The sequence below is a fragment of the Heptranchias perlo genome, chromosome 13 (genome assembly GCF_035084215.1).
Source record: "Heptranchias perlo isolate sHepPer1 chromosome 13, sHepPer1.hap1, whole genome shotgun sequence".
In the NCBI taxonomy this organism is placed as follows: Eukaryota; Metazoa; Chordata; class Chondrichthyes; order Hexanchiformes; family Hexanchidae; genus Heptranchias; species Heptranchias perlo.
Window position 1 is genome coordinate 11563781 of NC_090337.1, and position 27123 is coordinate 11590903.

Sequence of the window (27123 nt, forward strand, 5' to 3'; positions counted from 1 at the left end):
TTGACTCACAGTATGCTGCCATGTAAATAGAATAAAATCTTGCCATATGTCTGGTGCATTAGAGCACAAATACATAATATTATGGAGCACTAAGATGTGAATTAATGTTCTCAATCACCTCACACTGCTGGATTTCATGATCACACAGGAACAGGAGGAGGTCATTCAGCCCCTCGAGCCTGCTCTGCCATTCAATTAGATCATGGCTGATCTGTACCTCAACTCCATTTACCTGCCTTAGCTCCATTCCCCTTGATACCCTTACCCAACAAAAATCTATCGATCTCAGTCTTGAAAGGTCCAATTGTCCACCTGCATCCAGCCTTTTGGAGCACAAAATTCCAGATTTCTACTACCATTTGTGTGAAAAAGTGCTTCCTGATTTTGCGCCTGAATGTCATAGCTCTAATTTTAAGAATATGTCGCCTCGTTCTTGATTTCCTCCAACAGAGGAAATAGTTTCTCCGTATCTACACTATTGAATTCTTTTAACATTTCAAACACCTTGATCAGATCACCCCTCAATCCTCTAAACTCAAGGCAATACAAGCCAAGTTTTTGCAACCTGTCCTCATAATTTAACCCTCTAAGCCCAAGTATCATTCTGAAACAATATCACAAGTGATATAATTGCGGAGAAACAACAATCAGAGACAAAGTACTTCCCCACAGGGAGGCAGGAACAAATCAAAGAGAATGTCATCCCCAGCCTGGCCTCCCACAACTCACGGCTGCCCATTTCAGTGCTGCATCTGAAGAGATCTTGGAGTAGTTTACCAATTTGACTTTAGGTGGTAGTTGGTGCAGAGAAAGAAACCAGGAAGAGGGCAAGAAAATATCACAAAAGAAATTCATCATTTTCTTTGGCATTCAATGGGTTTAAAGATAACAGGGTTGGGGGGTGGGGGGGGAGCGAAGAGAGAAGAGAAACAAATCAGAATGATTTCTGCTTTGTTGCTCTGTACCGTCTAAATTTCACATCAAGTTATTAAATATAACACATTGCCCTCGCTGCATTCAGTGTTTAACTACTGGCTCAACGCTGCACAACCAGATGCATTCCATCGAGTGCGACATCCTCCAAACCATTTGCACAGTGCAAAACTCAAAAGAACAAAGTCGCTGTGTCGAGTACGGGTTTTGAGTCTGTTCTCCCACCCTCATTATCAAAAATTCTCAGCCAAGGACTTTTCAACAACTCCGAAGCCAAGGAGAACACCTGATAAAACGTTTCTCCTGTGTTGGCACAGCTTATCATGTGTGCCATGAGCTTGGTATCAAAAGTGACAAGGTACCCTTTGTCAGTAGGGTGCATGACACTAGCAATGACACGCACCCTACTGACAAAGTGGGAATTCAATCTGGAACCTTCTGATGTGTATGGCTGTGTTACATACTAACATTTGCCAACTGGACTGTCAGAGGGATAACCCAGACAAGTTTACTCATTGGCAGCTGCCCTTACTTCTTCCGATTGGATTTTACGCATCAAAGACCAGGTTCATCTTCAGAACTGGGGCTTTTGATTGGCTGGAAAATCAGCCTGCAAAGCCGTTTTTTAAATATTGCAAACTCGTTTCTAAAACAAAAGATGAGAGGCAAAAGAAAAAAGTTAAGTGAAAGCTTTGAAAATTTCCACATCACCAAACACTGCAGTGGCAATCGATAAATCGAATCGGACAACACAGCAAGTAATTTCCATCCTCATCTTTCTTTCATTCGTAGTCTGATATTTTCTTCAGATCACTGAACTTGTACATCCCCACTTTATTTTAGTGTTTCAAGAACAGCAAACAGAAGAGAAAAGGAGACCAACTGAGGACCTTACTCAAGATCAACAAGTTGGCAACTGGTAACTGTTGACAACAGGGGGGCAGAGGATGAAGCTCAGAAGAAAAGAGGTGAATAGACAGATCGGGTATAACTAATCCACACTTAGAGTGGACTACCCAAGGAAGCAATCGAGGCTGATGACAACAATATTTTTAAGAGGGACTTGGACAGGCTACTTGTAACACTATTTCACATATTTTCGAAGAGCAGAAGAAATTCTTTTGATGTGCTGAAGCAGTGGTGCTCATACATTGGCAGCGTGTGGAGTGACAATTCGAGTGATCTTAATCCCAATTAACATGTTAATGACCTTTGCAAAAAAAAAACCCTCTATTTTTTCAGACAATGTTTAACAGATTATAAACATTCCATCAAGACTCAATGACAACTGTTGTTACGGTGAAATATCTGTACTCTCAAAACTATAAAATGAATTGCAATGAAAGTAGCTGCTCTGCTGAGAACTCATTGAAGAAGCAATTAGAAACTTCTTTATATAAATATTTAATCATATACTTACCAGTGCTTGCTGTGATTGCACTGCTTGTATCCCTAGTGCCTGCTGACTCTGTTGTTGTTGTTGTTGTTGTTGCTGCTGCTGCTGCTGTTGCATCTGTAACCAGAGAGGACAATTACATTGATGCATTCGGACGATATAGAATTGCAGAATTTTACAGAAGGAGGCCATTAGGCCCATCTTGCATTAGCCAGCTCTCTGAAAGAGTGTCAACTTAGTCCCATTTCCATGTCCTTTACCTCAACCACATTATATTACCTCGGTTCCTTGATGCAGTTTCCCTTGTATTACCACCCTGTCTGATCTCTTCTCCTCTCTATCAAAAAAAGGTATAAAGATATTTGAGATAGAAAGGGGGGAGGTGATTGATTACAAAGAAGTACATAGAATGTACAGCACAGAAACAGGCCATTCAGCCCAACTGGTCCATGTCGGTGTTTATGCTCCATACGAGCCTCCTCCTTCCCTACTTCATCTAACCCTGTCAGCATCTCCTTCTATTCCTTTCTCCAAAATGTGTTTATCTAGATTCCCCTTAAATGCAAGTCGCCTCAACTACTCCTTGTGGTAGCGAGTTCCACATTCTATTCTCATTAACCTGCTTGAAATCTCCGACTTTCAATGTGCTCACTATGTGGCTCAATGCTATGCCACCCCCACCCCCACAGTAGGAGCTGGGTTGAGAATTTCCAAACTCAACTGGACAGCAGTCTGTTCTCTGTCAGGCAATGTTTTCATTTTTATCTTTGCTGAACCACAGAAAGTGACAAGGGATCAATTAAATCCTGGACAGATTTGAACCGTTAGATCACATTGGGATGCAAGGAATGGTTTCCAGAAAGGATTCTGGTGGCAAGTTAAGACACATTGACAGCCAAGCAATAACAAACCTGCCACATACATACATCAGCTGAGTGGGGAGGTGGGGTCCCTACACAGATCAGGCAACATGGTCAGTCCCTTACAAGCTGATTTTGCTCCAGGAAAAGTTCAATGTCCTCCATTTGAGCAGGAGAAATTGTGAAGAATATTTTTTTTTCCAGTGTTTGGGAAGCGAGGGAAGAGATTCTTTACATTGAAAGTACTCCTTGCCCAAGTATTACTCCTCAATAAGTAACAACGAATGCAGGGATAACTATACGTGGAGTTAGGGAAAGTGAGTTGTTACAGCAGGTGATTAATTATTGCTTGGACTTCAGCCGTTTCACTATCTCCAAGACTTGGGCAAAACTGTAGCCCCGATTTTAACCTAACCCACCGGTGGGAAGGGGGTGGTTTTGGGGTCGGGCGCCCGTTTTACATCATGTCCGATTTTACTCTGTTGAAGTGAAAGGAGAGTAAAATTAGGCGGGATTTAAAACGGGCGTCCGACCAGAACCTGCCCCATTCCCGCCTGGCGGGTTAGGTTAAAATTGGGGCTTGTGATACTGGGGCAGCAAATCTAACTGCACACGGTAAGTGGAGAAATTCATTGGATATCGCACTGTGGCAAATCACTTGCCAAATATGTAGGTTATCAATTACTCCTGGTAGTGCTGTCAAACTGTGGGAATGTTAGCTGTGAAATACGATAGCTCAAAGTCAAATATACATTATGACATTTGATAGATATTTGGAGTTTTTAAAAACAACTTTTTTTGGGGGGGGGAGAAAAGAGGAAAAATTTCTTACACTTTCCATTTTTGTGTGGGTTTTAACCCTTTGTCATTTTATATCCAGAGGGAAGTGAAGAAGTTTGGAAGAGTCCACAACAAAGCAAAATGTATGTGGATTGTCTGAAGCAGGGGGCTAGATGAGTTTAGTGCCTTGCTGTTCCTTTTAATGAATTGAGCAGAAGTTCTAGCTTTCTCATCATGCTAGATTTTACAGTGAATGAACTGTTTTTGTTTTGTCAGAACAGACCCTCAACACCAACACAGCAGGACTTTAATTTTAAAATTAAAGTTTTTTAAAGAAAAAAGAATTGCTTGCACTACTCGAGTTGGCACCGGAAGATTACACCCTCTGTGATACCAAGACCCACCTGTAGGAGTCGCTGCTGTCGAAGCTGTTGCTGTCGTTGTCGCATCTGTTCCTGTGAGAGTTGGACTGAGCCCAGGTTTGCATGTGGGCCCGAAGTCATGTGATCAAGTCCAGCTGCCATCAAAGTGCTCTGCTGCAAAGGTTGATGAGTAAGCCTGTACCAGAAAATAATTCAGTTCTGATGATTAATGCACGCATTGCAAAAGACGATTAGAGCACTGAACTGCCCGGCAGCTCCGTTACAAGCAAGCAGATCAGTACAAAGAGATGAATGGGGACAGTGTATGATGGGTCACACTCGTTAATATCACTGGAGCTGATTTTCACGGTTGCACATCAGATGGAGTGCGACACTAAGGGGGTCGTTTTAACCTAACTCACCGGGCGGGAATCCCACGGGATCAGGTGGAACGCCGGTTTTACACCCCGCCCAATAACACTCTCCGTTGACTTCAAAGGAGAGTAAAATCAGGCAGGGTGTAAAACCAGCATTGCACCCGATCCAGTCAGTTTCCCGACGGGCGGGTTAGGTTAAAATTGCCCCCAAAACTGTCTTCCCCTTAGCTTTCACTACCCAGCAACCAAAGGAATATTTACCCCAAAGTTGGGTTGTGGTATAACTGTATTACAGATTAATTAATTCAGCATAAACAAGTTGATAGTCACAAATTTACCGTAAAACTGAGCAAGCAAGCTGAATGCTCATCTGCATTATTGTGCTCTTCTAAAGTTAAGGGTACATCAACTTGGATGACAATTGTCACCTCTCTTTAAAAGGCCATGAGGTGTCTACCAAGAATTGCCATTTCGATGCAGCGCATAACACTAAAATGGGGTGCAGCGTGCTGCTCTGTGTTGAAGCTCCAATTCTGTTGACTGTTGAGTCCTGCAGGTCTGTGTATATGATTCCCTGGTCTCAACCATAAAGCTTCCCCATGTGAGAAGGAAGGGAGGGGAAAGAGTGGAGACATTCATAAAGATCCATTATCATTACCTCCTAGCAGCTTGTTAAAGAACAGCACTGACAGAGGTCTGGGAGGAGGATCTGAGGTCAGCTTCATAAGCTGAGAAGATGAGAGAGGTGGCCGGAATTAATGAAATAAATCACAAAAAATCTCTGCGCTCCTCCAATTGTGGCCTCTTGCGCATTCCCAATTTTCATCGTTCCACCATTGGCAGCCCTGCCTTCAGCTGTCTAGGCCCTAAGCTCTGGAATTCCCTCCCTAAACCTCTCCATCTGTCTCTCCTCCTTTAAGATGCACCTTAAAACCTACCTCTTTGACCAAGTTTTTTGGTCACCTGTCCTAATATCTCGTGGTTCAAATTTTGTTTGATAATGCTCCTGTGAAGCGCCTTGGGACGTTTTACTACATTAAAGGTGCTATATAAATGCAAGTAGTAGTAGTAGTAGTAGTTGTTGTTGTAGCAGTAGCAGTAGCAGCAATTAACTCCAGAAATATACCCATCAGTGTTGATTTTCATTGTATTGTGGGGGACAATGAGGTTTTCCTGAATCAACAGCACTAGTCGACCACTTACCGTTGAGTGCCCTGAAGGTTCGGTGGGTAGGGTGAGGCCTGCTGGTGAATATAGCCACTGGGCTGCTGCTGCATTTGCCTGATCCGGTCCAGGAGAGCTGGGTTAGAGTGTGCAGCCTGGTATGGCCTGGCATTGTAGTTGGGTGACAGCATGCTATTTCCAGCTTGCTGTTGCAAAGGCATCTGAGTGCTGTACGCTGTGTATCCGTGGGGCAGAGCCTACACAAAGGACCAAGGACAGATAACAGTGTCACTCACTCCAATACAAAGCATAGACAATTCCATTTTGAAAGATACAGAAGGGCAGTTTCTCCATCTGGCCAAACAAACTTCCTTTCCTCTCTCTCCGAATTTTCTCCTTTCTCTCCTGACTTGTTCTGGAGACAAAGGCCACTCCCAACCCGATACCTCACCCAAGTAGCCATGCATTATGTGAGAGCCAGGTAGTGAGTGATGGACGCTATTCAACCGAGTGGGGAGTGTCACCATTGAACCCCATCACGTCCTCACTGATGTCCACACATGCACATTTTGCAGCAGTGTCCTCTGGATAGTGATCGGGAGTGAGAATTCAATGGCTAATTTTTCAACCATGACTCCTGTTCTCTACTTTTAAAAAAAAAACCTGGGGATCAAAAATGTAGCAAGAATTAAAAGACAAAAAGAAACGAAGGAGTTTTAATGATCCTCGGAGTTGTGGCTCCTCCCTCCCATCCCTGAAGAGGGCTGGGGGGGGGGGATCGGGTACGCAAGGCAAAACCCAGACAGGAAGAACAGGCAGACAGAAAGGAAAGAAGGAAAGAGTTGTTGTAATTCCTGAGCTGTATCATTGTCACGGGTTATTATTAAAGATATATCTTGTTCTTTATACATAACAGTGTTTGGAACAAGAAGCAGGCCCTGTTATCCAGTTCTTGCGTGGACCTGGACAGAGAAGCGAGACAAAGCATTCAAAAATGTTTCTATTTCCATTTATTAAAGCTCTGACTGAAAGTCAGTGTAAAATGATACAGTGTTATTCCCATTAGAACGAAAATTACGACTTCTATGCAGGACTCAGGACCAAAAAAAAAAGAGATTTTAAATTGAGTAAAGTTGATCAGGTGCGGTTTTTCCTTTTAATATCTGTGAAATAAAATCCAATATCACTCCAGTTTAATGGCTTGTCAAGAGCAGCACTGATGGTTAGAACAAGTGACCTGACACGGTGCAAACTTCTACACTTGCTGCGATTTGGTGCCTGAGTTGTGCAATTTTGCATTAAGACTCCCAGAAATAGTGAAAATGTTGGTTTGTAAGTGGATTTAATCAAACAGATTGCTCTCTTTAATCATTATTGGTGGGGGGAGGGGGTAAAGAGAGGCAATAGCAAGTTATGCAGGTTAGAGCAGAGAAGGTTAAGAGGAGACATGATAGAGGTCTTCAAATTCATGAATAATTTTGATAGAGTAAATAAGGACTAACTGTTTCCAATGGCAGAAGGGTCAGTAACCAGAGGACATAGACTTAAGGTGATCGGCAAGAGAACCAGAGGCGACATGACAAAACATTTTTTTTACGCATCGTGTTGTAATGATCTGAAATGCATTGCCTGAAAGGGTGGTGGAAGCAGATTCAATAATAACTTTCAAAAAGGAATTGGATAAACACTTGAAGGGAAAAAAATTACAGGGCTATGGGGAAAGAGCAGGGGAGTGGGACTAATTAGATAGCGTTTTCAAAGAGCGGGCACAGGCACAATGGGCCGAATGGCCTCCTTCTGTGCTGTAACATACTATGAAATCATATTCGGACACAACAGATTCCAAGGAGATATATGTATTTAGAAAAAAACTAGGGATTTTTTTTTTAGTTTTACAGCAAGTTTCTGAAGCTTTTGGGACCTTGTGAATCTGTGCAAACTGCTTTAACACTTTGAAGGAAATTCCTGATCAGAGTTACAAACAAAAAACTTAAAAACATTACAACAAGTAATTGATTATTAAAATTACAATAGTCAATATATATTTATACACTTACCAGTAAATGAATTACTCATATGATAATAATCATAACGCAGAAGGCGACTATTCGGCCCATCGTGCCTGTGCCGGCTCTTTGAAAGAGCTATCCAATTAGTCCAACTCCCCTGCTCTTTCCCCTCAGCCCTGTAAATTATTTCCCCTTCAAGTATTTATCTAATTCCCTTTTGAAAGTTACTATTGAATCTTCTTCCACTATCCTTTCAGGCAGCGCATTCCAGATCATTACAACTCAATGCGAAAAAAAATGTTTCCTCATGTCACTTCTGGCTCTTTTGCTGATTGCCTTAAATCTGTGTCCTCTGGTTACCGACCCGTCTGCCACTGGAAACAGTTTCTCCTTTTTTACTCTGTCAAAATCGTTCATGATTTTGAACTCCTTTATCAAATCTCCCCTTAACCTTCTCTGTTCTAAGGAGAACTACCCTAGCTTCTCCAGTCTGACCACATAGTTGAAGTCCCTCATCCCTGGCACCATTCTAGTAAATCTCTTCTGCACCCTCTCCAAGGCCTTGACATCCTTCCTAAAGTGTGGTATCCAGAATTGAACACAAAACTCCAGCTGAGGTCTAATCAGTGTTTTATAAAGGTTTAGCATAACCTTTGCTTTTACTTTTGTACTCTATGCCTCTATTAATAAAGCCCAGGATCCCATATGCTTTTTTAACTGCCTTCTCATCTTATCCTGCCACCTTCAAAGATTTGTGTACATACACCCCCAGGTCTCCTTGTTCCTGCCCCCCCTTTAAAATTGTACCATTCAGTTTATATTGCCTCTCCTCATTCTTCCTACCAAAATGTATCACTTCACACTTCTCTGTGTTAAATTTCATCTGCCATGCGTCTGCCCATTTCACCAGTCTGACTATGTCCTCCTGAAGTCTGTTTCTATCCTCCACGTTGTTTACCGCATTTCGGAGTTTCGTGTCATCTGCAAACTTTGAAATTATACCCTCTATACCCAAGTCCACGTTATTAATATACATCAAAAAGAGCAGTGGTCCTAATAATGATCCCTGGGGAACACCACTGTAAACTTCCCTCCAGTCTGAAAAACAACTGCTCACCACTACTCTCTGCTTTCTGTCCCTTAGCCAATTTTGTATCTACACTGCCGCTGTCCCATTAATCCCATGGGCTTTAATTTTGCTAACAAATCTATTAAGTGGTACTTTATCAAATGCCTTTTGAAAGTCCATATACACATCATCAACCACACTACCCTCGTCAACCCTCTCCGTTACTTCATCAAGGAACTCAATCAAGTTAGTCAAACGCTATTTTCCTTTAACAAATCAGTGCTGACTTTCATTTATTAGCCCATACTTTTCCAAGTGCCAATTAATTTTGTCCCAGATAATTGTCTCTAAAAGTTTCCCTACCACTGACGTTAGGCTGATTGGCCTGTAATTGCTGGGTTTATCCCTCTCCCCTTTTTTGAACAGGGCTGTAACAGTTGCAATCCATCCCCATATTTAAGGAGGATTGGAAGATTGTGGCCAGAGTCTCTGCAATTTCCACCCTAGGATACATCCCATCTGGATCGGGTGACTTTTCTACTTTGAGTATTGCCAATCTTTTAAGTACCTTCTCCTTATCTATTTTTATCCTATCCAATATCATTACTATCCCCTCCTTTACTGCTATTATGGCAGCATCCTCTTCTCTAGTGAAGACGGATGCGAAATATTCATTTAGTGCCTCAGCCATGCCCTCTGCCTCCACAAGATCAACTTTTTTGTCCCTAATCGGTCCCACCCTTCCTTTGACTACCCTTTTACTATTTATATGTTTATATAAGACTTTTGGGTTCCCTTTTATGTTAGACACTAATCTATTCTCATACTCTTTCTTTGCCCCTCTTATTCCCTTTTTTAGATCTCCTCTGTACTTTCTGTATTCAACCTGGTTTTTTACTGTATTAAGAACCTTACATTAGTCATAAGCCTCATTTCTCTGTTTCATTTTAATCTCTACATTAGTCATCCAGGGAGCTCTAGCTTTTGATGCCCTTCCTTTCCCCTTGATAGGGATGTGTCTACTCTGCACCTGAACCCAACTCCTCCTTGAAAGCCTCCCATTGTTCAAGTACTGTTTTGCCTGACAATTTTTTTATTCCAATCCACCAGGGCAAGATCCCTTTTTAACTCATTGAATTTGGTCCTCCTCCAGTTAAACATTTTCACATTTGTTTGTTCCTTGTCCTTTTCCATAACTATTCTAAACCTAATGATATTATGACCACTGTTCCCCAAATGCTCCCCCACTTAAACATGCTCCACCTGCCCCATTTCATTCCCCAGAACTAGATCCAGCACTGTTTCCTTCCTGATTGGGCTGGAAATGCACACTGTTCTAGAAGGTTCTCTTGAACACATTTCAGGAATTCCTCCCCCTCTTTGCCCCTTACACTGTTACTGTCCCAGTCTCATTTGGGCAACCCTCTTTACTATTTGAGGAATGATGATGAGAAAGTGGGGTAGGTTGGGTTGATCCATAAAAAATGGATGGCTTTGTCAACTCCTAAGATAATTTCCACTTTCTAAAAATTCTTGTTCCTAAAATGCCTACCTGTGCCTGCTGCATACCAGGGTACTGTGGAAGTGGGGCCGGTCGAACCTGCTGGGCATAAAGACCACCATGGTCAACTGGCTGTCCCTGAAAGAAACCAAATCACAACGTTAAAAGATTTTTTCCATGTGATATCTGGAACATGCCATCTGCTGGCCATTACCTCAGGCAGCACAGACTGTAGTGCAACATAGAGTGCAAAGCAAATATAATACTCATTTTTTTTTTCTGCACAACTAGCTCATAGCAATACTTTGTCCTGAAGAAAGGTCATACGTTAACAGACTGTGTAATTAGTGTCACGTGGTGTAACAGACAGAGAAATGTCATAACTGTTCAAAATATGAAAAAAAGACAATTCTTTTGTCCCATTTATCAGGCAAGATGTTGTATTACGAATCTCTAAATGTTTAGTGATTAACTGATGGCCCAAAAATCCTTGGCTTACTTCCCTTTTGTGTTAAGAAGAATCCAGGATACAGTGATTCCTGTTGGTATTGCGCCATTTTTAAATAACCACTAGACTTCAAAATGTATTACTTTGTTTTGTTGATGGGAGAGAAACGTCGGTTCATTAAAAAACATCCATAATCCAAGTTGTGCAAATTATTTTTCCCCCCTCTCCCCAGCTGTTTACAGACCTTCCCCCACTGTCACTTGTGAAGAGAAGCATGGGATTGGCTCTTCCTCTTCCACACTGATCCACTGGGCCATGAAGAAACATACTTTCTGATGAAGACAACTCTTTAACTTGAAAGCTTAATACCATAAAAAACTATATTTCTCATTGTTTAAATCTGTCAAGTACGAAATGTTATTTGTTGGAATTGGTCATATTAATGAGACGGTCTCTCTTTTACTTGGCTATGAAAAATAAATATCAAGAACGTGAAGATCTATATAACGTAACGCACCCCAAATCTAAATCTCTTCTCTCCTCTCCTCTAACTACTGGCACTTGCTGGAGTAAAGTTCCGTGGTTGTCGACAGGCTTCCTGAACATCACCCAACTGGCCAATCTTCACTTTTGTGAGCCGAGACAGTGGGTACTGATTATTCTACCATGGAAGACATCATAACTGACACCAATCCTGTCCTGTTCTCACCCAATGTCTTGCTCTCATCCCTACTGGGGCCAATTGTAGCACCCCTCACTGTTGCCCTGAAATTAGCTAACTCAGCACAGGTTGGGGATCAAATCGGAGATCTTCCTAATCTCCTCAGTGGTCAAAGCCTTTACCAGCTAAGCTTTTGGGAATCAGTGTCTATATGACATGTGATATCCTTATTGAATATTATAGGAGCACTGCCTTAACAAAAACATGTTTGGCAATCTTTTATACATTCGATTGCAAACATAAAGATACTGCTTCTTTGACACGAATTAAATCGATTGCTATAATTAGCTGATCCAAACATACACAATTCATTGTAGATAAGAGATAGAAAATCTAGAACTGGCGGGTCTCGGTCTTACTGTCAGCTCCCCATATTTACAGGAAGTATGCTGTGAGTTGCATGCACTGCTGCAGAAGAACCAGTACTTCTGTTGAGACAACTGAGTTGGTGATAGCGGAGCCAGCGTCAGACAGTAGGCCAAGATCCTGAAATTGGTTGGCCCAGCAGGTTAGCACATTGTTCTTTCACCTCTGGGACCTGAGTTGGTTAGATGTGAATTTACTGCTTCTCCAAGGCCAACGCAATGAATATCGTGGCAGGCTCAACACAGCTTATAATGGGAGCCAGTCCACAGCACAAAACCGCCTATTGTTCAACATTAATTGGCGCTCTCACTTAGCTACAAGGACAGCTATGCACGAAACTGCTCCACTATAAGATGCCCTTCCGAGGCTAGCGGATAAGATGTAACATTGCCCTGCATTTTAGAATTTTGATTCTGCCACTGGATACGAAAAGTGAACCATGTCCCATTCCCAGTGTAGTGGGACAGGCTGATTTGATGATGCAGTTTGTCTAGCATGTTGGATAATGTAGGCGTTCTATAGCTATAATGTATTACCTGGCTACGTTACATATGCACCACTGTTAGCACTGTGGATCGGATAGCAATTACCCACTCTACTGCTGATACAATCAACCATTCCCAAAGCTGACATTAATAACCTATTGAAATGTATATCCTTACCTAATAAAATTCTGTCAATCTCAGTCTTGAAAATTTCAATTGACCCAGCATCCACAGCCTTTTGGGGGAAGAGAATTCCAGATTTCCACTACCCTTCACATTGGTTGGATATATTTAGCATCAAATCCACTAAAACTTCTAGGTCTCTGTTATCCTAAAGCTATTTCAACACCATTCATGGATTATATGTGCCATTTATTTTTCCTTCATACATGTAACACTTTACTCTTGTCTGTGTAAAATTTCATTTGCCATTATTTGCATATCTGGTGCAACTCATTTTGTAATTCATGAGCTGCCACTTCTGATACCACTGCCCCTCCCAGTTTGGTATCATCTACAAATTTGACCACTTTGCATTGAGTTTCTAAACCCAGGTCATTTATGTAAACTAGAAACTGCTGTGATCCTAGCACCGAGCCCCCTCCCGTTCAGCCCTTCCACTCACTCCGACCTAACTGCTCAAACAAGTATTCGTGGTTTCTGCTCTTCAGCCAGTTTTTAAAATCTGTTCTTGAGGGTTTACCTTGAAAATCCTCACAGCTTTGAGTTTCATTAATAGCTTTGCAGGTGGAACTTTATCAAAGGCCTTTTTGGAAGTCAAAATACATGTCACAGGGCTTCAACACAGTCCAGTTAGGATGTCAGTTTGCCAAAGTCATCGAGGAGGTAGGTCGGACAGGATCTTCCCTTTATGAATCCACGCTGACTAGTGTGAAATCTGGCTAGAATGGCTATCCTGAGGCCTGACTTCATATGGCCTATATATGATTGGCATTTATGAAGGGGTTTGATAGGGTAGACATAGAGAAGATGTTTCCACTTGTGGGGAGTCCAAAACTAGGGGCCATAAATATAAGATAGTCACTAGTAAATCCAATAAGGATTTCAGAAGAAACTTATTTACTTGAGAGAGTAGTGGGAATGTGGAACTCGCTACCACATGAAGTAGTTGAGGCGAATAGCTTAGATGCATTTAAGGGGAAGCTACATAAGTACATGAGGGAGAAAGGAATAAAAGGGTATCCTGATAGGGTGAGATGAAGTAGGGTGGGAGGAGGCTCATGTGGAGCATAAACATCGGCATGGACCAGTTGGGCCGAATGGCCTGTTTCTGTGCTGTAAATTCTATGTAATTTAATGAAAGTCTCGGTCATCAACGTGGAGTTGGCACTCATGTTTGGTTGTCACTTTAGAAAAATTGTCTTTCAAGATAGGCTTCACCTTAGTTTTGTGATTAACTAAATACTTCTTTAAAAAAAAGATGATTCCAAGGTGCAAATAAAAATGCTCACCTTCCCCCTTTCCTCCATAGCATTGCAACTCCTTCCACATCAGCTGAGCTGGAGGACATATCTGCAAGCACAGAAGCAGGCCACCTGCTCCCACATGCCAGTAAGAGCAATCTAGGTCCACTTGAGCATCAAGGTGCACCTGGAGCTGAAGCCTTTAATATAAGGTTTCCATCCATCTGGAGTTGCACTGGACAGTGTGGTTTTTGAGCAGACTGACTGGAAATTTCTAAATGCAAAACAGGCATTAAAAGTCTGTTTTTTTTAAAGAAAGAATAGGAGTTCAGTTTTTTTCACTCATGTTTGGGTTTCATGATGTGGAGACACTGGTTATTAAAAGTTCTAATGAACTTGCATCAGCAGCAAAGCAAACATCCACACATGAGCCTACTCCATCCTGTTCCTTGTTTAGTTTGGGATTGATAAAAGGCAGCAACCCTTCTTTAAGAGCACATTTTTTAAACCCAAGGTCATTTTTGGCTTATATTGTGACTTACACTCCCGCTCCCCTTCAACTGCAATGCCACACATCTCCATCAGTGTCTGCTGTGGCTCAGTGGTAGCTCTCTTGCCTCTCAGTCAGAAGGTCATGGGTTCAAGTCCCACTCTAGAGACTTGAGCACAAAATCTAGGTTGACACTCCACTGTCGGAGGTGCCATCTTTTGGATGAGACGTTAAACCGAGGCCCCGTCTGCCCTCTCAGGTAGAAGTAAAAGATCCCATGGCCCTATTTTGAAGAAGAGGATGGGGAGTTGTGTCCTGGGCCAATATCCAACATCACTTAAAAAACAGATTATCTGGTCATTATCATATTGCTGTTTGGGGGACCTTGCTGTGTGTAATTTGGCTGCCGCGTTTCCCTACACTTTTCAAAAAGTACTTAATTGGCTGGAAAAGGCTTTGGGACGTCCTGAGGTCATGAAAGGAGTTATATAAGTGCACATTTTTTCTTTCTTTTTATCAGTACTGTCGCACAGGAGGTACTGTTCTGTGGAGTGGTACTGGCTCCACCTGTTTTTCCTTCCTTTGTTAAGACATGGACATCACAGTCATTATTTGCCAGTGCACAGATGATTTTTAGGGAAAGCAGGGGAAGATTCCATCACCTGGTGCTGTGCAAACACAGTATAAGGATTCCGGGTAAGAGTTGGGAGTGAATGGCCAAGACTTGCATCTCTATTCAAATCATGCTTCTTGTGTTTTTAAGCCAACTCCATTTCAACATTCAAATTAACATCCAACTGGCGCCACTGTTAAGAGAAGATTATCCTTCAATTGCCCTGAAATGACTTCTAAGTGTAAAATGGGACAACAGAATCAAGGCTGCGACTTACCAAATCAGAGAAAACTGGGCTTCACACAACACTCGTATGTTGTCGTCAGCTCAGCCCTTTCAACATGAATGTCCAGCTAATGCAGTGAGAAAGGTTTGGAGAGAGACTCAGCAGCAACTGACAGACTGGCACAGTTAGTGTGGAGACTTTCCACAATGAAGAGGCGAAAAATGATGCCCAGCAGGGACTTGTGTTTTGGTCACACACTGCAGTTAATCATAGTTACGAACACAAATAAATGGCTACTTCCTGAACTGCAGGGTAGATGGCCAGACAGATCAGACAAGCACGACTAATAGAAAACCTCAAACAAAAAGCTGCGGCCGTGGTAAGGCTCAGATCACAGACATCTTAAGCGATAGACAACTGTTTGGGGTAAGAGTTTTGCAACTTCTGAAGTGCAACGGTGTTTCTGGCAGAATTTCTTTCAAAAGGAGCCATTACGCTGAAAGTTTTGACACATGCATGCAAGCAGCCAGAATAGGAATTGTTTGCATGCATCGAAGAAATTATCATATTAAATAATGCAATGCAGTTTATCTACATGAGAAGTATGCAACCACTAAGGAAATTGTAAATGCCTGCCAGATTTAAAATTTAGACACTATCAATTATGAAATTACCAAGACTCTCAAGTTATCAGAAGACTCAAACAAGGATAATAATTTTAAAAATTTCATTCGTTAGCTTTTTTAAAAAAGAATCCCCCAATTTTCTTCCCTCGATATCTTCTTGACGTGTGAAGCTAGATTTTGGATATATCTTGACTTTGTGCGATAGTGTAAAACGTGTGATAGCGAATCAGCAGCCCGAATGGAAGTAAGAATGGGGAGGGATGTAAAAGGGGCTGCCGACTCACTATCACCGATTTTACACTATCGCGCAAAGTCCAGATCTACCCCAGTGAGTGCTGGCCGGTTATTTAACTGGGGGTGGGGAAAGATGCATCACAGCCAAGCTCAATCCTATTGTCACTTGACATTCACACACACATGCACTCTCCAGGAGTACCACAAGGCAGAAATTAAAAATGGGAAGCCTGGCTCTTTCCCCCTCACCCCTCTTCCTGCCTTTTAAGATATCGGTTAGGTTGGCCTACAGCTTTTAATCCAAAAGTAAATTATGTTAAACATTTCTAATTGCATTTACACACTAGCTATTAGGAGAGACAGACAAATTGTAAATGAAACTTAGACTCATCCAGTTAAGCCACAAAGTAGCCACTGACTTGGAAACAACGGGGCAAAGAATCATATAGTACAGGAAGCCATTCGCTCCATCGTGCCTGTGCCGGCTCTTTGAAAGAGCTATCCAATTAGTCCCAATCCCCTACTCTTTCATCATAGCCCTGCAATTTTTTCCCCCTTCAAGTATTTATCCAATTCCCTTTTGAAAGTTACTATTGAATCTGCTTCCACCACCCTTTCAGGCAGTGCATTCCAGATCATAACAACTCGCTGCGTAAAAAAATTTCTCCTCAGCTCCCCTGTGGTTCTTTTGCCAACTTGGTGTTAAATAAAAATTAATTGCAAACTCCTTTTATCATCATTTCCAGTCTGTTAAACAGCCGTTTATGCGAAACTTTCCATAATAATCTGGAAACATTATTTTCCAGTTAAACATAATAAATAATTCCTTTTTTTTGGCGCAGATTAACATCCTAATATTAGTACGAGCATACTTCATTCCTCCATGGTATTTACCAGCTCATGGAATTGGAAAGCAGTAGGCCATGATAAGTATGATTTACTCCAACGATAATAAGAGTTTCACAGACTGCATGTAAACCAAATTATATCAGGCATCAAGCTAAGGAGAGAGAGACCGTGCACACAAAGGTTTCATTTCTCAAAACTCTTTTTTTCTTCTTAGAGCCAAATGTTAAAAAAAGAGAAAAGGATAGAAATATTTTTTGTATTTTGGCAGAAATTCTACTTTTAAGAAAATATATTTTGATGCAGCTTTTGGTTTGAAGTCAAAAACTTTTAAACATTAAGAAATTAATTAAAAATAAAGAGACAAAGCAGGAAAGGGAAAGTTTGTTGTTGAGTTACCATAATGCTGAAATTGTTATAGCCATCTTGGAGGGATACAGCAGGGTTACAGGACTCCTAGAGAGAAAAGGAGAAGAGCAAGAAAACGGCAGACAGCATCAATGGGAGAGTTTGACAGGGAGGAACTATTTGTTCATAGGGTTGGTTAACATCAAAAGCACAATTTGCATTCACAGTTACCAGCAAATATACATTGATCGTATGTGCAGCCAGAAATGGGAGCAGCAGGGGAAGAAACAATTGATCAATTGTATTTAATCCACACTCTAAAATGTTGGCCTGTGAATTTCACACTACCAATTATTTCTTTAAAAAGAAATCTCAGCTGGTCTGCAATGAAATCTAATTTGCAAATGAACTAAACCTTTAAAAGAAGGTCCACATACCTGAACATTCTGCCCTCTACAGTTTTCAGTTTGCCCCTTACCTCTCCTCCCTCGAAGCTGGACGTGCTGCCATGGATCCTAGTAGCTCTCCGATACCTCATTTAAAGTTGCCATTATTTATGTGGGAGCTTAAACAGCAAGTGTCAGCATGCTATTGGGTTGTAGGCTGACCAGAGCTAAACTTAATCCTGTCACAGCTGCACTGCCAGCAGAAGCCACATTTTACTATCGGGAGCAGAAACCTTATCTGACTTTTCCTCTCAGAGGTTACTTGTTGTGTCCGGGATGAGCTAACTCAGCACTGACCAGTAATCCAACCTGGAATCTTTCTAGTCTGCATGGTTGAGTAGCACACTACACTGTGCTTATGCCCGTGATATTATTTCAGACCCAATCAATGCTTGTTTTCATTCGATCTTGTACATTTTAGTGCAACCTTTTATAAGAAATCGTGATTTGTGCCAAACAAAAGACCCAACAGTACAAACAATTCTCATAGGAACATAAGTACAGGAGTAGGCCATACAGGAGTACAGGAGCAGGCCATTCAGCCGCACGAGCCTGTTCCGCCATTCAATTAGATCATGGATGATCTGTATCCTAACTCCATCTACCTGCCCTGGTTCCGTAACCCTTAATACCCCTGCCGAACAAAAATCTATCAATCTCAGTTTTGAAGTTTTCAATTGACCCCCAACCTCAGCAACTTTTTGGGGGAAGAGAGTTCCAAATTTCCACTACTCTTTGTGTGAACATCTGACATCACCCCTTGAATGGCCTAGCTCTAAATTTTAAGGTGATGCCTCCTTGGTCTGGACTCCCCCACCAGAGGAAATAGTTTCTCTCTATTTACCCTATCAAATCCTTTAATCATCTTAAACACCTCAATTATATCACCCCTTAATCTTCTATACTCAAGGGAATATAAGCCTGGCCATCAGCAATGACACAATGTTGCAGGCTGAGGTGTGGACATATCCTACTAGACTCCCAGTTTTATTTTATTTATTTATTGTTTTAAAAAAGAAATTTACGGAGAAAGCAACTCCAACGAGGAAAGTACCCAAAAACAAAGGCTGTAAGAGAAGCAAGTTTGTGCCACTGCTGCTCTAATTTCTTGACAGGTTTTAATAAAGCATATATCTGTGACTTAATTCTCCTGCAAAATAGCAGACTTGGTAAGGCTCCCATGTATTCCTGGACCCAAAATGTAACACACACAAGAGGCAATCAGAGGAATACAAGAGGATGTAGATCCAGAGGATTAATTCACTTCCCACAAATGGAGTGCAGGAAGTGGTCAAGGCATGGCGAAGGTAGCCTTTTGAACAAACAATAATTCAATTCCCAGAAAAATCTGGGCTTGAACTTGCAAATAAGTTTTTTGTATTTGTCAGGAGCCTAACATTCTCATGGTAGCTGCTGAACTGCCACTGATAACCGATGTGTTACTTGAGTGTATAAATTATTAAAGCACTATATATGGCTCCTCTGATGTGCCAAAGGTTACACATACATTCACCTTTCACAAACTTCACGTTAGATTTAGGCTCCATATTATTTTAGGTCCATGTTGGAAGAGCTTTATTTCAGATGAGATGTTAAACAAAGGCCCCGCTTGCTTGCGCAGGACAATGTAAAAGATCTCACGGCACGGAGCAGGGAATTCTCCCAGTGTTCTGGCAAACCTTCCATCCCTCAACCAACACCAATCCAAAACAAATTTGCTGATTGTGCGACCTTGCTGTATGTAAAATTGACTGCCCCATTCACCTACATAACTACATTTCAAAAATATTTCATGGGTTGCAAAGCAACTAAGGACATCCTTAGGATGCGATAAGGTGCTATATAAATGAAAGTCTTTCTTTAAAGTGGTATCGTGGACTAAGGCCACAACTGAGACAATGGAAAAAAACTATTGTGCACATTGACACGTCAGCCTTAGTGGGGCTATAATGCGGAGAATAAAAAATCAGCCAGCTGCTGCATTCACACGGCATCTACACACTGCTGTCTTGGACGAGTGCAGTCCTTTCAGATGATCTTTTGTCATGAGGGACCTTGGTGGTAAAGCATTCCCAGTTCCACAGGAAAGAAGTGGAACCTTGGACAAGTTTGGAGCCCCATTTTTCCAGATGACAGGAGCGTTTTGTGTTTTTTATTTTTGCTTGCTTGCTGTATTGAGCTGGAAAACATCTTTGTGTTGAAGCAGTCATTTGGCCAGAGCCATTGGCATTGTCCCACCAATCATCTGTTAAATCATCCACAGCGATGGACATTTGTACTGAATTGGACTTGCCATGTTGAGTCTGACGTAACCGAGATAACAAGAGCTTTGCCAACTTGGGCTATAGGAAATGTAACTTGATGGGGCATGGGTGTGTCTCATGTAAATATTATTCCAAACACATGACGACTAATGTTCAACTTGGATCCTTGAAACACTGCAAAATATATATATATTTTTTAAATCTCTTAAATTTGAAACCACTTGTTCAATGTGCAGTATCCCAACCAAAAACCTTACAATGTGGTAATACCTTCAAAATGTTTATTTGTCTGTGTAATCCATCTGGTTGTGTTTTTACATCATGATACATGCTACTATAATATGGAACAGTCTTCATTAAGTGTATAGAAGATGATAAATATTTAACATGGACTAGCGGGGAGGGCACATCAGTTCTTTTTCAGTGACGTGTGAGATCTGAGGAAGGTGCTCCACCCAAAAAGTTAACCAGTCTTTCCTCTGACGGATCTGCTGCACATTTTCAGCATTTTGTGCTTTCAGCTGAAATTCAACACAAGCTCTTCTTTCCTCCGTACAACCTCCAGCAATGAAAGTTTAAACAATGAAGCCGCATCAGCTGCTTGCTGTTTGGCGACATTCAAACTTCCCCCTAAGTGGGCAAGACTTGTGTTTGGACTTTTGACTAATCTATGAAACACAGTTGCTGCTATTCCTACATGTTAGAGATCGACCAAGTATGATCGAATCGTAGATTTCGATCATAAGCACTGGAGGAGGCAATCAACCCATCGTGCCTGTGCTGGTTCTTTGAAAGAGCTATCCAATTAGTCCCACTCCACTACTCTTTTCCCATTGCTCTGCAATTCTTTCCCTTTCAAGTATTTATCCAATTCCCTTTCAAATGTTATTATTGAATTTGCTTCCACCACCCTTTCAGACAGTGCACTCTGATTCTTTTGTCAATTACCTTAAATCTGTGTCCTCTGGTTACTGACCCTTCTGCCACTGGAAACATTTCCCTTTATTTACTCTATCACAACCCTTCATGATTTTGAACACCTCTATCAAATCTCCCTTTAACCTTCTCCGCTCTAAGGAACAGGCTCGAGGGGCCTTGTGGCCTACTCCGGCTCCTATTTCTTATGCTCCAGCAACCCCAGGTTCTCTAGACTCTCCACATAACTGAAGTCTCTCATCCCTAGTACTATTCTAGTAAATCTCCTCTGCTCCCTCTCTAAGGTCTTGACATCCTTCCTAAAGTGCGGTGCCCGGAATTGGACACAATACTCCAGCTGGGGCCTAACCAGTGATTTATAAAGATTTAGCATAGCTTGGAAGTTCGTACAAGCACAGCTAACTTGCTCTGTTGTGCTTGGCATATGACTGCATTTATGGGGATGTCAGCACTAATGAGGCAAATTAAAACGACTCACCTGCACCAGCCAAGTCATAATAGAACAAGAAACTTGCACATACGCAGCAGCATTCCTAGTTTTAACATAAGAACATAAGAACATAAGAAATTGGAGCAGGAGTAGGCCAATCGGCCCCTCGAGCCTGCTCCGCCATTCAATAAGATCATGGCTGATCTGATCCCAACCACAAATCTAAAGAACACAAGAAGTCGGAGCAGGACCCGGCCACATAGCCCCTGGGCCCTCTCCGCCACCCACAGGGCATTGACCGATCCGAACTCAGCTTCATGTCCAATTTCCTGCCCGCTCCCCATAACCCCTAATTCCCTTTACTTCTAGGAAACTGTCTATTTCTGTTTTAAATTTATCTAATGATGTAGCTTCCACAGCTTCCTGGGGCAGCAAATTCCACAGACCTACCACCCTCTGAGTGAAGAAGTTTCTCCTCATCTCAGTTTTGAAAGAGCAGCCCCTTATTCTAAGATTATGCCCCCTAGTTCTAGTTTCACCCATCTTTGGGAACATCCTTACTGCATCCACCCGATCAAGACCCTTCACAATCTTATATGTTTCAATAAGATCGCCTCTCATTCTTCTGAACTCCAATGAGTAGAGTCCCAATCTACTCAACCTCTCCTCATATGTGCGCCCCCTCATCCCCGGGATTAACCGAGTGAACCTTCTTTGTACTGCCTCGAGAGCAAGTATGTCTTTTCTTAAGTATGGAGACCAAAACTGTATGCAGTATTCCAGGTGCGGTCTCACCAATACCTTATATAACTGCAGCAATACCTCCTTGTTTTTATATTCTATCCCCCCAGCAATAAAAGCCAACATTCCGTTGGCTTTCTTGATCACCTGCTGCACCTGCATACCAACTTTTTGATTTTCTTGCACTAGGACCCCCAGATCCCTTTGTACTGCAGTACTTTCCAGTCTCTCGCCATTAAGAAAATAACTTGCTCTCTGATTTTTCCTGCCAAAGTGCATAACCTCACATTTTCCAATATTATATTGCATCTGCCAAATCTCCGCCCACTCACCCAGCCTGTCTATATCCCCTTGAAGGTTTTTTATGTCCTCCTCACTCTCTACTTTCCCTCCCATCTTTGTATCATCTGCAAATTTTGATATGTTGCACTCGGTCCCCTCCTCCAAATCGTTAATATAGATTGTAAAGAGTTGGGGACCCAGCACCGACCCCTGTGGAACACCACTGGTTACTGGTTGCCAGTCCGAAAATGAACCATTTATCCCAACTCTCTGCTTCCTGTTCGATAACCAATCCTCCACCCATGCCAGAATATTACCCCCAATCCCGTGATTTTTTATCTTAAGTAATAATCTTTTATGTGGCACCTTGTCGAATGCCTTCTGGAAGTCTAAATACACTATGTCCACTGGTTCCCCTTTATCCACCCTATACGTTATATCCTCGAAGAACTCAAGCAAATTTGTCAGACATGCCTTCCCCTTCATAAAGCCATGCTGACTTTGTCCTATTAAATTATGCTTATCTAAATGTTCCGTTACTGTCTCCTTAATAATAGACTCCAAAATTTTACCCACCACAGATGTTAAGCTAACTGGCCTATAATTTCCAGCCTTCTGCCTACTACCCTTTTTAAATAACGGTGTTACATTAGCAGTTTTCCAATCTGCCGGGACCTCTCCTGAGTCCAGGGAATTTTGGAAAACTATCACCAAAGCATCCACAATCCCTACTGCCACTTCCCTCAAGACCCTAGGATGGAAGCCATCAGGTCCAGGGGATTTATCCGCCTTGAGTCCCATTATTTTACTGAGTACCATCTCCTGAGTGATTTTAATCGTATTTAGCTCCTCCCCCCCGAGAGTCCCCTGTTTGTCCAGAAATCAAGGCCCTGATATTACCAGGGAGGCGGGTTGGCAGCAGGGGGTCGACTGGGCGCGTGGGTAACCCACCCAGTAAAATCGGTGCGTTCCCCGCGCGATCGCAAGTAAATTGAAGCCACTTACCTTGGCTTCCGGGTTTCCCATTGGAAACCTGCGCAGTGGGCGGACTGCGCACCCGCATTGCAGGCTGTCAGTTGGAGGAGCCCTATTCAAGAGGGCAGTCCTCCAATGCTGCTCCTGCAGCAAACAGCCAAAATTACAGCATGGAGCAGCCCAGGGGAAAGGCTGCTCCCAGGTTTAATGATGCCTCACTCCAGGTCCTACTGGATGGGGTGAGGAGGAAGGGGAGGACAGAGATCTTCTACCCGGCGGACGGAAGGAAGTGGCCTGCCTCTGCCACCAAGAAGGCCTGGCTCGAGGTGGCAGAGGAGGTCAGCAGCACCACCAACATATCCCGCACCTGGATACAGTGCAGGAAGTGCTTCAATGACCTAACTAGGTCAGCCACAGTGAGCACTCTTACTCATTCCCCTACACTCCGTCTTCCACATCACCGCCCCCACCCCACAACTCCTTCTGCACAGCCAACACTACTCTATCACATCACTCCTCACACCCACTCAAACCTCATCCTCAACTTACCTGCACTTACTCACCTCCCCAGTACTCATCCCACCACTACCACTCAACCCAATCCTCATACAATCTCATGGCTCTGTCTCATACTCACCCTCTCATGCATCTCTTTCACGGTCACCCTCACCCAACCAGCCACAGGGGATGCATCACGTATGAGTAGTAGGAAGCGTAAGGCAAAGGTTTCGTGAGCACAAAGGGGATGCACAAGGGTGTTTGACGGTTTGTCATGTTTTTTATTTATATTTGATTTTGGTTCAACTCACATTTAATATATTGTCACCACTACTGCCATGTCTTGGCCATTCTTGACTGGCTTGTGCAATAACTCCCTTTCATGAGGTTCTCCATGAATACCCACACTTGATGCCACCCAATGGGTCACCCTACAGTGGGTGTATGTGTAGTTGCGTGATTATTTTGTGCAGGTGCCTGTGGCGTAGCACTGTGTGTTGTGCAGCTTCACGTGGCGGAGGTGGACGGTGTGCCTGGCGAGGCTGGTGATGTCTTCGGATGAAGTGATGAATGCAGCCATGGCACCCTCCCATCCTGACGGTGTGAGTTTGAGGGGATCCGCAAAGTAGGTAAATGTGTTTGCACAGCAGAGTTTAGGGTATAAATTAATAATTTTGAGTAGAAAGACAAAGGTGTTGCAGCCAAAACTTTGTCCGAAGTAACAGAGTGTCCTGCTGCAATAAATGAGGTATTCCCCCCAACTGTCAAAAAAATCCTTTGCCTCTCCCACTGGCTGCTGACTGAAACATGTCTGCTCCAACAGGGAGTGTTGCCCACAGCACAGGAAACACGCTGAGGATCCATGAAAATTGCACCCCTGCCAAAATCTCCTGTCAATGAGGTCTGTCAAGTACCTCAACTAGGTAAGTGAGTATTTAAATTGTCATCCCGCCGGCTTTAATTGCCGGTGGGAGTCCCGCATGCGTGAGCTGCGCGCGCACCCGAACGCGTCACTGGGGAACCCGGAAGTGGGCGGGTTGGAGCCAGGCTCCGGACCCGCTCCGGGATTCCCCGATTTTACGAGCCCCCCTCCCGCCCCCAACGCACTTGCTCGGCCATCCTAAAATCGACCCCCAAGTGTCCAATGTATATGATCCATTTCACCCACACATTATACCTGATTTCTTACTGGCACAACTTTACTAACCTTTACTGGTTTCTGGGCCAGCTCTATGTGTTAAACATAAAACAACAGAGTGTAATCCAGCACCATGCTTCGCACCTTGATGGGCCTCAGTGGAGGCGAAGCAACTAAACTGGAGTGCAATTCAGCTGCTCTAGGCGACAATTTAAATTCTAAAGGCCAACGTCTAATCCATTATGCCACCGTGTTTCTCAGCACTATAAGTTTACGGGAAGACCACTTCTTACCAATCTCCAGTGCGTTACACCAGTATAGAAATAGTTTCCGTTTAAACATATATGGCAGGAAAACTGGTAGCACAGTGTACTATACTGTGGCCTTTTACTTCTGGAACCTGGGTTCAAATCCAATCCAGACGGCTGGAATTAAAGTCGATTCCGCCTACTGGCTGTAAGAGTCCATTGTGAAATTAATTTTAGTTGCTTCTATCCAGTTCTTAGTGGGTTTGGTCCAATCTGGCACTAATTGGCATTAGTGTGGGCTAAAACGCCACATTGGTGCAGTAGTTGTGGAATGGGGCTGAGGCACATTGTTGAGGCAGAACCGAGAGTAGAGGAAGCTCTTACCCTGCATCGAACTGCCCCGACCCGAAGCCTGAAATGGAAACTGTTTCATTCCCCAGCATTAACATCCCTCACCTTGTTTTCAACTTCTACACTCATCATATACTACAATATATATGGAGGGCAATGGGCCTTGTTCTCTTCTAGCCCTACATCCACACCATCAAGGCTGACATGATTGGCTTCCCCTCCAGTCTACATTCACTGTAGCACTTTTAACAGCTTGATAAATGAAATCTAAATGTAGGTAGCAGCAAATTTGAGAGAATATTTTTAACTTCATATTGGGACTATTTGACTCCCATTAATCAAAATGACCTCCCTGTACTTGAATATAGGTCAAATTAAACACTGGCATTCATTACCAAGAGGTTACAAGCATGTCAAATAAGGTATGGATCTTGTTATCAGCTGTTTTAGGTCAGCAGAGATCTACGAACAATTTTGAAATCAGGAGGGAAGCAACTGATTACTCGCAACAATGAGTTCCCATGGCTGACCAGATTACACAGTTAATGAGTTGGCTGAATACAAACGTACAAAGTTAAAGTGTAAACCAAATATGATACACTATAGGAAAGAGAAAAAGCTTCACATTTTGCTGCTCTGAAAAAAATAATAGATTTCAAACATTGAGTTAGAGTCATTTAATTGGCAGACAGCAATACCAATTACATAACAATGACTTAAACCCAAAATGGGAAGATCCAAAAGCTCAAAGCTGCACAGACTATTTCAGAATATCTACAAAATAAAAAGCATATCTGTTAAACTGACTTCTCCTTACATTTCATTTATATCCATAAAGCCGGGGGACAAGTAGGTAGATTAGGAAGACAATATTTGATGGCAAATACAAACCTTGAAGGAAAAGCATAGCAGGGAAAAATACTACTCCCCACCGTACCCCCCCCCCACCCCCGCCCGCCCAAAGAGGACCTTATCTTGAGGCTTCTAAACACATGATGTCCCCTTTGTTGAGGGATGCACTCAACTGAGTGGACTGCCCTGCAACCTAAAGATGTGTACCAATTGGTGCTCGCTGGGGACAGAAATGGTAGCAACAGCATTGGTCAATGGTTACCAGTTCTCACACAACTACAGTCTTGTCCTGTGAGCAGGGGATTTAAATCCCAACATGTCCATTAGAATCATCTTCTACCCTTTCTCCATCCTGTTGAGGCATTTTAGCTTCCTTTGTCATATTGGAGGTGGCCCTTCTCTTCTTACCTAGTGGCAATCCAAGAAAGTTGAGTATCTGGTGTTCCGATGAAGGTTTACCACCTGATACATTAACCTTTCTCCTCCCATTGCTGATCAACTTGCTGTATATTTCTAATATTGAACTGCCCTGGCATAACTTTGTATTATTAAGGCACAGACACCTCCCTGACACTATGGCACTACCGTACATTTGGGTGACTGCAAGCACATATGGAAAATAAATAATAATATTCCTATTAAAGTTAAGAGAGACAACTAAATGCAAGGATGAGTGTAATAATA

The 27123-nt window shown here is 42.6% G+C and overlaps 1 protein-coding gene across 6 annotated transcripts in view; it reads right to left on the reverse strand.

Moving 5' to 3' along the window:
* The window catches only part of LOC137331279 (mediator of RNA polymerase II transcription subunit 12-like protein), a 482895-nt gene that overhangs the window by 18240 nt on the left and 437532 nt on the right, over positions 1-27123 (reverse strand). For 5 of the 6 annotated variants that reach the window (XM_067994976.1, XM_067994975.1, XM_067994977.1 and 2 more), the window contains 4 exons: positions 10503-10589; positions 5912-6129; positions 4374-4527; positions 2354-2446 (listed from right to left, as the gene is read on the reverse strand). In XM_067994976.1, the coding sequence (XP_067851077.1) occupies positions 2354-2446; positions 4374-4527; positions 5912-6129; positions 10503-10589 (552 nt within the window). Of the gene's footprint in view, positions 1-2353; positions 2447-4373; positions 4528-5911; positions 6130-10502; positions 10590-13972; positions 14170-27123 lie in introns of those variants that run through there. The other variant, XM_067994981.1, reaches the window with a different exon arrangement.